General features: G+C 50.2%; 1 protein-coding gene across 1 annotated transcript in view; it reads left to right on the plus strand.

Moving 5' to 3' along the window:
- SNX30 (sorting nexin family member 30) overlaps positions 1-12,559 on the plus strand; it is a 108,797-nt gene extending 96,238 nt beyond the window's left edge. Inside the window, exons 8-9 of the mRNA XM_032419138.1 lie at positions 2,074-2,226; positions 5,619-12,559. Coding sequence (XP_032275029.1) covers positions 2,074-2,226; positions 5,619-5,678 — 213 coding nt within the window. The 3' untranslated portion in view covers positions 5,679-12,559. The remainder of the gene's footprint in view (positions 1-2,073; positions 2,227-5,618) is intronic.
- The last annotated feature ends 695 nt before the right edge of the window (positions 12,560-13,254 follow it).

The raw sequence follows: 13,254 nt of genomic DNA on the forward strand, positions 1-13,254 counted from the left end.
GTTACTGCTATTTCCCAAATGGAGGCTCAGGTCATCCTAAAATCCAGAGCTGTGGTTTTGGCTCTTAATTTTCGTGGATCCACCAGAGTTCCCATCTTCAGAACAGACCCGGGCGTTGATCTTTGGATCAGAGGCCCTGGCCCCCCTCTTCTCACTGGGCCCTGATGCAGTTCTCTTTTCAGGGCTTTGCTTTTCCTGCTGCCCACAGCAGTTTCGTTAAGCAAACAGGAAGCTGCTCCAGGGAACTTTCAGCCCATGCTAAAGTGAGCAGTGGCTGGGAGAGGAATAAGGGAGCTGGACTGTGTCTGCAGGGGAGTGAGGCCCAGAGACACTGGCTCGCTGGGCCTCCACAGAGGCTGGTTCCCTGTGCGTTTGTGGGGAAGGCTCTGGAGGGGCAAAGGCAGGGGCGGGTGGGGGTGCATCTGTTCCTCAGTTGCCCCCAAGTTGGACAACGGCGACGGGAGAGGCAGTGGGAAAAGGCAAAAGTCACTTCGGTCATGGCATCAGAAGAAAAAGTCAAGTCCTCTTTCTTTCTTCTTCCAGAGGCTAAGTGCTGTGGAAGAGGCTTTCCTCCCTCTTTGAAGGAGAGTTCCTTTCTTTTAAATTGCCCAGGATGCCTCCCTCTGGCTTTCTGTCGAGCTCCTCCTGCCTCACCTGACTTCGGATCCCATGACAGGCCTGTGTGACACCCCAGCCCCAGGCTGCTCACTTCCCTTGCTCCCGTGTCCTGCAGCCGTCTGCACAGGGTCTGGGGGGCCCTCGGCACTACAGGAAGCCCTGAACGTATCCGACTCCCTCAGCCTTGGCTCTCCGTTTATTGGTTTTTCTGGGTCCTCTCCTTGCCCATAAGGCCTGGGGAGAAAACTTCCCTTGTGGGTAGAAATTGACCCCTGATGGTGACCCACAGCTTAGAGCCATTTGGGATCATAGACCCCGGCACTCAGAATGCACAAGGCCTCATTTGTTGTCGAGAAGCATCTGGCAGGTAGGCATTTGACCCAGTTTTAGGCATGTTTGCCCCCTGGCCACCCTTAGGGCCCCGTGGAGCTCTTGAGTGAGCAGAGGAGCCAGCTTTGTGCTTTGGGGACCCGGGTAGCCACAAGGCCCTCCGACTGTGACAGAGTTCCATTTGAGAAAGCCTTCTAAACTTCATTAAGAGAAACTTGAGGGGCGCCTGGGTGGCTCAGTCTGTTAAGCATCTGCCTTTCACTCAGGTCATGATCCCAGGGTTCTGGGATCGAGCCCCATGTCAGGCTCTTGGCTCAGCGGGGAGTCTGCTTCTCCCTCTGCCTGCCACTCCCCCTGCTTCTGTTCTCTCTCTCACTCTCTCTCTCTCTCTGTCAAATAAATAAATAAAATCTTTAAAAAAAAAGAAAAACTTGAAGTAGTCTGCTATATTTTTCTTCTTCTTCATATTTCAGATTCTTTTGACACACATAAATGATTTTCCTCCCATTTCCTCAGAATGCCCGAACCTAAACTCATCATTTTTGATTATCTGCTATCTCGGGGAGCGTAGACAGGTCTCTAGTTGATTTGTAATGTAGGGTTCAGAAGGAGAAGTGGGCTGATAGTCTTATTATTGCAGTTAATTGTGTGATTAATGAGGGTAGGCGTTATCAAATGTCACAGGTAATGGAATAGTTTCTATGATGTGGGAAAACTTTTCTGGTTTCACATACAGGACCAAGGAGAATAGCAGGGACAGTGCCAAATGCTGCTGTATGTTTGCGAAATCTACACACATTCTTACGTACAGATGGATAAAAAGGAGGGACCAAAGATCTCTCACTCTGAATTGCAGTGTTTCTTCTTCCTGTTTGTACATAGGGGGGTGTTTCCCCCGTGAGTCTCTGCTGTGCTTGGATGGGTTTGAAGATTTGGGTAGGGAGAGCACTTTTCAGAATTCCTTCTTAGACCTGAAAACCCAAGGCCCTGCCTTCACGTAAATGTCCCCAGAGGAGGGGCTGTTTTCAGAGCCTTTCATGTAGGGCTTTGGCCTTTCGCAAGGGAACTCGAGGCATGGGGTCACCAGATCCGCATCCAGAGTCCCCGCTTCTGCACCCCTTCCAGGTGCCAGCAGACGTTGAGAAGTGTCAGGATCGGATGGAGTGTTTCAACGCCGATCTGAAAGCCGACATGGAGAGATGGCAGAACAACAAGAGGCAGGACTTCCGGCAGCTGCTCATGGGAATGGCCGACAAGAACATCCAGTATTATGAGAAGGTAAGGGGCGCGCCGGCAAGACCCCGGCCCTCTTGCGGAGGAAGCACGAGGAATGGCCAGAGCCTTTTGCGAGGGCCAGCCAGAAACGCAGAAGCAGAGGGCCCGCCAGCCCCACCTGCTTCCCTTATTTTGTGTGTCTGGTCTGGCGGCCCCTGCGTGGTCCTTGCCCCGCTGTGCGAGATGGGGGCGCAGACTTTGGAAGCAGAGTCCCTCCCGCTCCCGGTGCCCACAGGGCTCTCCCTGGTACACGTGGCTCATGGAAGCGGCACTTTTCTCGCCCGTGCCCTTTGGGGCTGGCGGACAGCTGCTTCCCAGAGTCCGAGGGCCTGCCGTGTGGGCATGTTCAGTTAAAGGAGGCTTTGAGGTGACCCCAGGCCGCTGTGTGGTTCTGCCTGCGGGGGTTCCTCACTCTCATAGCGCCGTAGATCCCGCCGAATCCTTATCAAAATACTGTCCGGTTGTTTTTAAGACTTCAAAGTACTGTTTGTAAATAGCCCCCCCAAAAAGTATGTAGGATTACAAAGGAAAACTATTAAAAACGTGTTTTTTTCCCCCCATGAATCCCCTTGATTTGTGGAGTTTGCACCCTTCTCTCTCTCTCTCTCTCTCTCTCTCTCTCTCTCTCACACACACACACACACACACACACACACACATACAGACCCACTTAGGGCGCTCATCAAGCTCCAGCAAAGTCTCTCACTCAGGGTTTGCTCTTGGCATAGCTAAACCCAGATCGTTTCTGCTGCTGAGAAACCCTGATATTCCTTGGAAGCTTAAAGTTAGAGATGAAGCATGGCCCAGTCACAATTCCACAAGTACCTGTAGACGTGAAACCAAGTGGGACAAGCATTAACTCGGCTATTCCCACTGCAGTTCTAGAAACACGTCCTCATCCCAGACTAGAAGAATCCATATCTTCTGAAGGCTTCTGCTGTTCGGAGGCAGCGTGTCTACATCTTTCTTTGGAGGAGGGCTAAGGAGAACAGTCACAGAATAGCCCTTACTGGCCAGGCCTTCGGGAGGGCTGATTGAGAGGGAGAGGAAGGTGCCGTCCTCCTTCCCCCAGGACCGTTTTTATAGAGCCCCTGCCGTGGCTGCCGGCACAGAGATGGTCGCTGCGCATATGTCACCTTAAATTTAACCCCCAACGTAACAACATGAAGTAGGTTTTATGGTTCTCCACGTAAAGCTGAAAAAACAGAGGCGCAGTAAGGTTTTAAGACTGCCCAAGGTTACACAGCTTGAGTGACTGAACTAGGGTCAGACTCGGTTCTGCTGCGGCCACAAGTCTGAAAATTCCCACTCATGCACACTGTCGGTGTGGTGGGCGGGGGACGTGCATCTCTGGGGCCAGTCCCAACTGTGCAAAGATAGAAAGGTCACTCCGTGTGAACTGGCTGTGCCTTAGGCAGGGTGCCTCTCTGTGTCTGCCTCTTCCCCTGTAAAATGGGACTGATCCTTCTTCATTGAGGATTGTGAAGACAGTCAAACGATGCATCCCCGAGTCCCTAGAACATACCTGGCACATGGTAGACCCTCAGGGAGTGGTACTACCTTCCCTGATCCCCTCCCCACACCTCTGCTGTCCGACAGCCCTCCCGCTACATGGAAGCCGACCTGATCGGATGTGTCCATCACGCCTCCTCGTGATTAGTGCCAGCACTCCCGAGGCCCCGGCCCCACGACTCAAATCCAGGGCTTGTATCTTCCCAGATACTGCAAGTAGGGGCACTGTCGTGGGGGCCTCCTCTTGGCTGCCACACACATTTAACATGGCCTGCTGTGTCCCTGCCGTGCACCAGGGACTGGGGATAGGTTGCCAAATGAAACAGCAGGACCCCTGCCATCAAGGAGCCCTCCATGCAGTGGAAGATACGCATTAATCCAGAAATCCTGTCACTTCAGAGTAAGATACGTGCTCTACAGGGAAAGCACAGGAAACCTTGGAAGAAAATACTGGGGGCACAGTTCAGATCAGGGATGGAAGGAGGCAAGTGGAGTGGGCAGGAGAGCCCGATCTGAGGAAATAACATTTAACCTGGGTCTCAGAGACAAAGACTTGGAGAACAGGGAACAACATATGCAAGGGCCCTGAAGTGGGAAGAAGTTTGAGCATTTGAAGACTGGAAAGAAATCTGGTGTGGCCTTGGTTCCCTATCGCTGACAGAGAAGGACCTTTCTAGATCTGAGATGATGGCCTAGGGAGAGAGCAGGGCCCGGGTGCCATGGACCCTGCATGGGGTCTCTCACTGCAAGCAAGTTCCTGAAAGCTCCCCAGCCTTCCTTATGGAGGGCAGGGTCCGAGTCTAGTTTCTTCTCTGACTTCAGAGTCACTAAGGAAGGAAGCGTGGAGCAATTTCGCCACCCTGCTCCCCAGCTTGACCAAAGAATGCCTCTCTCCTCCTATCTGCTCAGAGCTCCTCCCCAGATGACTCACCACAAAGTCCTGCTTCACCCCGAGCTGCTTCTAAGGAAGGCCTTGTGTGGTTCTTCTGGCCTGCCCTTCATGCAAGAGATGGCTCGAAGGGAGGATCCTTTCACTAAGTAGGGTGCTCCTAGAGTCTTTAAGTTCAGTGCATATGGACACTGGCCCTTCACAAGGATCTGGAATGAAAGGGGATTGGTGTAGTGGAAAGATTTGGCCACTTACTAGCTCTGCCACTTACTAGCTACATGTCTTAGGCAAGTTATATAACCTCTCTGGGTCTCATTTTCTCCACCTATGAAGTGTATGTGTGTGTAATAAGTAATAATTCTACTTCATAGAATTGTGAGGACTAGCAATACTGAATGTAAAATACATCATGTTTGGACCCAGTGAAACTCAATAAATAGAGTCCCCCCCTCCATTTTCCCTTTTGGGAGATCCAAGAGTGGCCCATACAACCAAAGCTGAGGTCAGTAAAGAAGAGCGGGGTTTCAGAGCCCCCTCTGAGTCAGGTGGCTGGGCCATGCCAATATGATTTACATCCTCAGCAAGTCCTACCCACCACCTGGAGCAATGTCTTCAACCTGGCTGAGGACGTCGGGCCCCATGGAAGGCTTGCAGCCTCTTACCTTTTCTGCTTTTTGAAGGAAAAGAATGTCTTCCAGTGAGTACATTTCCACTCACCAGCTGTGAGCTCCAGGGACAGTGCATGTAGGCCTTGCCGAGACCCTGCTGTCTTTGGTAGAGATCGGGGTGATGTATTCAAACACCTGTCACCTTCCCAGTTTCTAATAGCGATGGATAATAATGTGTAGACGTTGGACGTGACATGCATACATTACTTAGCCAGGACATAAGACGGAGAGATTAACAGTGAGAGGCTAGATCAGAGGAGAACGAGGAGCCTGATCCTGAAATCTGATGTTGATACCATGCGTGTGTGTGTGTGTTGTCATTTCAGTGCCTCATGGCGTGGGAGTCGATCATTCCACTACTGCAGGAGAAACAAGAGGCCAAGTAAGTCCCCTCCTGGGACAGAGACTCTTCTGCCTACACAGGGCATGGCGTCCCGGAACGCCCCTGTCGTGCAGAGAGACGGCACTGAGAAGCATCTCTCCTTTGTGTATTTCTTTCCCTGCCCGCCCCTCACCCCCTTCGTCTGCCCGCCGGTGGTTTTCCATTAGTTTCTATTCCTTAGTGGAGTCCGCAAGGCTATCATCATCTCTCCGCGAAACAGCATTCCTCCGTGGCGCGAAGGAACCTACGAAATGGAACACTAAGAAAGATTTGCAGCCGAGGGACGAGACGACCCAGCTGACATTCTGACATCTCATTACGGTTTCCTGTTTGCGGGGACCGCAGAGCTGCCTGTGGTGGAAGAGAGCCCGGGTTTTGCTTTTCAAGGACACGAGGAAGGCATGGACAGGAGGCAGCCCCTGTTGTCCGTGGACACGTGGTGACTGCGGAACGGACCTCCGTGGGGCAGTGACTTGTCTCGGCCTAGAAAGAGGTGTTGGTACCTCCGTGGAAAGCCCTTAACTAACGTACGGCGGCCTGTAGCTGTGTGCGCGGCCCGCCACCTGCTTGTGATGAGCGACAGCTGTCTTGTGGCTTCTGGTTCATTCAGGACCGTTTATTTCAGCGTCTGTGTGCATCTGTGCTAGAGCGAGCGAGCCAGCGTCCTTGTCCTCACGCGATACCTCGGGAAGCCGAGGGGGGCAGTGCTCCCCAAACTTGTTTCTGACACTAGAATGCAGCAGACTGGAAATTTGTAAAAATGGGGGGGAAAAAAAGGTGCATTTTTCTCTGTGAAGTTCTTCGATGTTCTCTTTTGCCTTGTGAAGTGCCGTCAGAGTAGAGATTAGTCCTGTTGTGGGGAATCCGTGTCGTCTGGAAGTCAGAGTAGCTCCCCAGTTGCTGGGCTCGGTGGGCACTCACCAGGCCCCATCCCCACGCCTGCCCTGGGCAGTTTGCCTTTACCTCACCCGAAATTTCTCGTCTAATGTTTTCCTGCCGTGTCCACTGAATGTTTGGGCAAACTTTTGGTGAGAGGCTGTTAACGCTGTCGTGACCCAGTTGAGATTTTGTAAACTCAACATGAATGTTCTACATGAAGTGCTTTAACCCTTGATAATTCCCCGGTCGGGAAGAGAAGTCAGTAACCGGACGGGCCTCAGAGATGACAAGTGTAACAGAGCACGTCTTTGCTTCTAGATGAGCTCGGATCGCCTCCGTTTGCAGCCACACCCCTGGGGACCGCCACTGCATCTCCAGTCTTCGAACCACAACCAGGTTTGCTCTCTTTGCAAATCAACACAAAGCAGACAAAAGAGGATCTATCTTCCAACTCATTTTGTTTCCTCCTGAAATGAAGCTACCTAGGTCACGTTGTGTCCTTTCATCTGTGGCTCATCCCCTCTGAAATGATAAATCTGAGCCTCAGAGAGGCGGTAGTCTGTTTGTAGCGAAGCGAGCTGTGCCGAGATGCGGGCGCAGACACAAGTTAACCCGCAGATGCGGGGCACTGTGCGGCGTGTCGAAATCGCTCCGTCCCGCGTCCACCTGCGGCGCTGACCCCGGGCGGCCGCCGCTGTGATGGCAGCAGCACGGCGGTTCTGGTCATCGTGTTTGAATGAGTCACAGTTTAAATTAGAAGTTCTGTTATCATTTGGTACTTGCCTATACCATCAGACCCACTCATGCCATTCCAGGATCCTGCAGTGCAGGATTGTCAGCTTGGCACAATTAGAAATGATCTCTCGAAGCAGAAGGGTAAGGACAGTCCAGCTACCCTGAGTGGCGAGTCCGTGTTTCATGCTACCTCTACACCATCCCGTCGGTGCGGGTCTGGACGTCTGGGTCCGACCTGACAGTTTGCTGGTAGAACAGGGTTGTGTATCTAATAGTGGGTCAGTGGCCCTCTATCGATATTTCGTGGAAGGCACGAGACTGACCTTAGCAGCAAGTGCTCATCAGCAGGAACGCGCGAAGCCTTGCCTTGTGGAATGTGTGCTTTAAAAATGTCCAGTGTAACGAGTGCTTGGAAAGAACTGTGGAAAGAGTTCCAGGAAGACCAGAACCTCATCTGCTGCTAGTTGCCAATGCGCGGGAGCATTCCTGTGTTAAGGTTAGTTGGGAAAGAAAGCAACCCTTCAAAAAAGTCCTCGGGTTCCTCGCTGGGACGCACGGGAAGGGAGTGGGGGGATGTAGTCATTCCATACATTATTGGAGGCAGAAGACTGGCTCAGAGGGGAATCCGGCATCTCGGGGTTTGTCTTTCTCTCTTTGTGCCCCACGTGATGTTTCTGTGCTTTAAGACACCAGGGAGAGCAGGAGCATTGACAGCAGAGCTGGGAGAACCAGTGCACATTACAGACTTCCCTGGAGAGATGCACTTTCCCCGAGAAGGGACCCTCGCCCCTTCCTCTTCAGGCTGGCGTCCGATGAGGGGAGGAGGCTGGCCCAGACAGAAGGCACGGTAGGCCGTGAGGGAGGGTCCCTCAGCCCCCGAGGCTCCACAACCCCGGGCATCTGCCCCTTGCCCTCGGTGGGCCCAAAGGTGATTCCCTGTGCGAAGTCACTCGGAGACTTGCGTGCCAAAGACTGCCTCGTAAGAGGCTTCCTCGCCCCATCCTTCTTGGCTCCAAAGTCGTGGGGCTGAGCTCACTGCCTCCTCTCTCGTATTTATGTCCAGGGGGCTTTTGCTTGAAGACACGCTTGACCTCAGGCAGACAGACTTGGACAGATTTTGAGTCTTGAGCACATGGCCGTGGAATGGAGAGTGGTCCCTGTCCACTGTCCCTTGGGTGTGGGAAGTGAAAGGTTCATTCACCCAGGTTAAAAATCCAGGCTGAGGCAGAAGAGAGAATTCTTAGACACTGAGCAGATGTTAGAGATGCAGGTGTTGAAGTGAGCAGTTGTGCTTCGTGGCAGATACGGACACTGCTCTTCTCATGTGCTGGACCCACAAGAAGATTCTAGGCTCCTCCGCCCAAAGCAGAGAACTACTGTTCTTCCCGAACGAGGAGGAAACACGTTACACTGCCAGGTTTGGGGTTGGGTTTTATCCTTTAATAAGACTTAATAATGATTCCCCGTGACCTCAGATAAGTGCAATTATGGAGAGGATGGGCTCGTATTTCACTGTGCTGCTCTTTGAACTCGCCAGACACCTGTCTTTAGGTGAATAACGATAACAGATACGACTCCGGGGATCGTGGTGAATGTAACGGAAGTTTGTCTTCGTGCCAAATTTCAGCCACAACTGGAGTGCGTGCTGCATGCTGTGGAATTAAATGTTTTGTCAGTCACCATCCACACGAGGGATTTAAATGCTCTTGTGAGGCCGCCTTTGTGTTGAAATGGCAGGAAGTCGTGCTTTAGAGGACGGAGGGCATGGTGGCTGGGTGGGCATTTGCAAGTGGAGTTTCTCTCTTGGGATGGCAGGTATCAGCCCAGGACACACCCAGAGGCCGAGGGCCTGGGCCCTGCCGTCCATGGCACTGAAATCCCGGGCCCCTGGCTTTGTTCTGACGCCATTCATTGGACTGAGAGTAGTCCTTCTTTAGACTCTGTCCTGAGAGAGGGCAGGAGAGTGAGATCCACCCCCCCGCCCCCCGCCTTGTCTGTGTGGGTCTCGGGATGGCTTAGAACTGGATTCTTCTCTGGCTTCCCTAAGGAACGCCTCTGCTCAGAAGGTGGACCACCTGTGGTCAGGGCCGGGCTCAGCAAGCCTGCTCCCCGCCTTCCCAGATGCCTACTCAAAAGGCCTGTGGAAACTGAGCAGTCTCCCCGTAAGGCTGGAGTAAAACTGGCTTTGGTGATCCCCGCTTACAAGACATTTTGGGAATTTGGGTTTGCCTTCTCGCTTTCAAGAGTCCTCGAGATGGTAACAGATCGGACAGGCCCTCTTACGTTTTCTCCATTCAGGTGGCAGGTGGCATTTGTCAGTAGAGTTGAGGAAAATGTCCTCCCCTGCGCCCGACGGACCTATGGAGCTGGGTGTGTCCGAGTTGTTCCCTGCTCCCTCATGCTTTTTTGATTTAGCAAATAAACCAGAAACCTGATTTTTTCATCAATCCACCCAATAGGTGGTTAGCTTTCTGGTTTTAAGGATGGCTGGTCTCCCTACAGTTGCCCGGATGAGAGCATGCCCAGGGCTGTCTGCATTAGAAAAGGCGGAGGAGGGACCTTTGTCTCAGGGACTTTGACTGTTGTTCCTTAATCAGATGTGTTTGAAATGCATTCTGGGGCATGGCTGTCTAACCTGTTCTGTGTGGCAGCAAAAAAAACAGACGTTTTTACTACTCTAGATAGCCTGCAGTAAGTGCTTTGGAAAAAATAACTTTAACAAAACCAATAAGGTATTTGAGTCATGTAGAAACATTCTGTCTAGTTAGCACTTGAAAATCAACAAACCCAGACTTTTAAAAATGCCCACAGACTGTTGAAAGCCTAACTCTGCTTTTTGAGAATGGTCAACGCCTATTAATCTGCCTTATCTGCCTAATCTGTTTTAGATTCTGGATAGAAGGAGTTTTTAGACCTGTAACTGGTTGTTCAGCTGAATGCTAGAGGTCTAACGTGGCCCATCCTCAGCCCTCTTAAAGAAACAAGAATGTGGGGTTCATAATTAGGGCTGCCTTTTGGGAGGAGAAAGCTAAGTGTTGCTATTGCCAAATGATATTTTTGATAATGTAAGGAAACACAGGGACCACTAAACCACTTTTGTTTGTTTGTTTGTTTTAAAGTGTGAAAGATTAACTCAGTGCTTTTCGGCACACTCTTGATTGTAGAGGTTATATGGTGTCGGCATCGACAAATCACAGAGATACAAAGAACTCTAGATTATGACAATATTAATGGTTTACCCCGATTCTACCGAACAGCTTTTAAAAAGATAACCGGGGAACAGGCGGGGAGGGGGGGGCCTCAGATCAGCATATTTCAGATGGAAATTCTCCACAGGTTGAAATGCCAAAAACATAAAACCTACTGTGTTGCCTCACATACTTTAGTCCATTTTCGCAGAGCTTTCCCTATTAACGCCAGTGACTGAGTATTACACGCGCACCTCCCCTGGCTGCACCATGCCCCTCACCGGGTGATCCCGGGCTCCCCGTGGGCCAGGTCAGAGCAGGTGACACCTGTCAACACCCCCGCTCGACAGGTGGTTCAGTCTCAGACCAGCCCTGCAGTCACAATGGTACTGGAAGGACAGAAGGGGGATGGCTGTTTCCCCAGTGTGGAAACAGGGAGGGGAAAGGAGGTTGCAGACAAAATGTGAATCGGTGTGATCAAAGGACACCCAGGTCAGCTGGACTTTCGTGGAGCCACAAACCAGCAGCTCTTCACAGTCAGCACGGTTCACCGGGACACTCCTGAGGTTTTGGTCCTGTCCAGTAGATGCCCTGTCCGTTGTACGTCTTGTGTGCCGACCCCCTTGATGTCTGTGTGTTGGGAATACATTGAGAGAGGATGTCCATCTGATATCTTCCCATACAATAAACTGCCAGCAAACTTTCTAACTTGTATTTTAACTGTTGAAAAAGAGATTCAAAACTTTTGCTTAGGTCATGTCCAAAGGATGGACTGTATTTCTTATTTTTAGAAATCATTCTTCACATTTAAAATTTTAACAGAACCCCCCACCCCGAGGTATTGATAAAGTCCTCCGTGTAAATGTGTTTCTCTTCTCTCCGTGCTGCCAATAAGCCAAATCAAAAGCTGTGAAAAAAAAAAAGTGCTCAAGAAGGTGTGTAGATGAGAAAGTGATTTATCTCCAGGTCAAAGTCTCTGTTTCATGAAGCTACCAAACTTTAAAAAGAATGTCACCTTTTTTTTTTTTCCTTTGTTATGGAACCCAGAGATTGTAAAAAGAAAAAAGTTTTTGTTGCATTTTTGAGGCTGGCACGAGGTTTTTGTCCACTTTTTTTCATATATCTGTGTATAAAAATTCTGTCCATTGTTTACTATGAAATTAAGTATTACATTTTGAGGTAAACAAAAGAATTTGTATTGCTTGATAAACTATTAGCTTGTAAATTTAAAAGGTTTCCTCAATTAACTTAATGGACCAATAAACCTATGAAAGATGCTTTCTTTACCTTGAGTCCTGTTGTCATTCGCGCCACTCCGTACGGCAAGAAGACGTGCGCGCCCTGTGTTGTGTTTCCTTGTTTTCTCCACAGAGATGCTTGAGCCTGCAGGAATCAGGATGTACAGAGCAACAGGAAAAATACGTAACTGAACTATTTTAATTCTTTTTCACGTCTCTGTAGACTTAGCCTCAGTTTACCTTCTCCTGTGTCTTAGAAGTTGGCACTAATCCGAGGAGATGAAGAAACTACCTAGTATCTGTATGTAACCGTCGTGATTGGCGGGCAGGTTGGCAGGGCTGGCTCGATCCCACGACCCTGAGATCGTGACCTGAGCCAGAATCAAGAGGCACATGTTTAACCAACTGGGCCACTTAGGCACCCCTGCCATGATGGTTTTTTTGGTTTTTGTTTTTTTTAAATCTGTAAGGCAAGAAGAAATGTCTGTGTTTAATTAGAGTGTTAGAGTGTGTTTCGAAGAGAGACTAGAATGCTCAGTCTAGCTTATACCTAATGACGGCAATCCACCAGAAATGGACTTGAACTGACGTAGACATCACTAATACAAGACTGTAGTCATACAAAATGAGGCAGCAAGGTGGGATAAGAGAGATTTGGGATCGGATCTCAGCTTTCCTACCTGCTAGCTCTGTGGCTTTAGGGAAGTCCCATCCCTCTGAACTTTAGTATTTTGATCTTTGAGATAAAGACCTGCTTTCCCAGAAGGGTTGCCAACAGGACTAGCAGTAAAGTCTACAGAGCACCTGAGTGCTAGCACTCACTGTGTAATAGCTCTTACGGGAAGACTCTTCTATTACTTGTATAAATATGGCCAACTTAAATATCAAGCGTTCCCATAACAATCCTTCCCGTTTGCTTTGTCAATTGAAAATTAAAGGGGGGGGGATGTACTTCTTGTAACTGCTTTAAGAAGGTGCTGGAGATAGTATGCTAGAGGACTGTGGTCAGACTGAAGCCCTAGGGAATAGATGGGAATAGATCATAAAAGTCATGGCAAGAGGTGATAGGAATAGAGATGGATTCAAGAGATTTCTGTGGTGAGGGGAAGGGCTCAGAGATGACGTGGAGGTCTCCAGCCCGGCAGCTGGGAGGTGACGCCATTCACTGACCTGTAAAAACAGGATGAACATATAAAGGTTGGAGTAAGCTTAGATGGTGGAGAGGGAGAAGAATTTGGTTTGGATTTTTGTTTGAGGAAATCTAGGTGGAGGTGTCGACCAGTTGTTGGGAAGAGCGTTCTGGAATCCCTGGGAGCAGACTAGGTTACCTGGGGAGAGTACGAAGGGCAGGGCTTTCTGGGCCTCAGGAATTAAGGATGCAGGGAGAGGAGGGGGGGGGGGGCGAAGGGGAAGTTCTTAAGGAGAAAAAGGCCCAAAGATAAAAATACTGTTTTTAAGCTTGAGAGCTTGTGAAAAACACAGGTTGTTGGGCCCTACCTCTAGAGTTTGATTTGGATAGAGCCTAAGAATTTGCATCTCT

The sequence above is a fragment of the Phoca vitulina genome, unplaced genomic scaffold, assembly GCF_004348235.1.
Source record: "Phoca vitulina isolate PV1807 unplaced genomic scaffold, GSC_HSeal_1.0 scaffold21, whole genome shotgun sequence".
In the NCBI taxonomy this organism is placed as follows: Eukaryota; Metazoa; Chordata; class Mammalia; order Carnivora; family Phocidae; genus Phoca; species Phoca vitulina.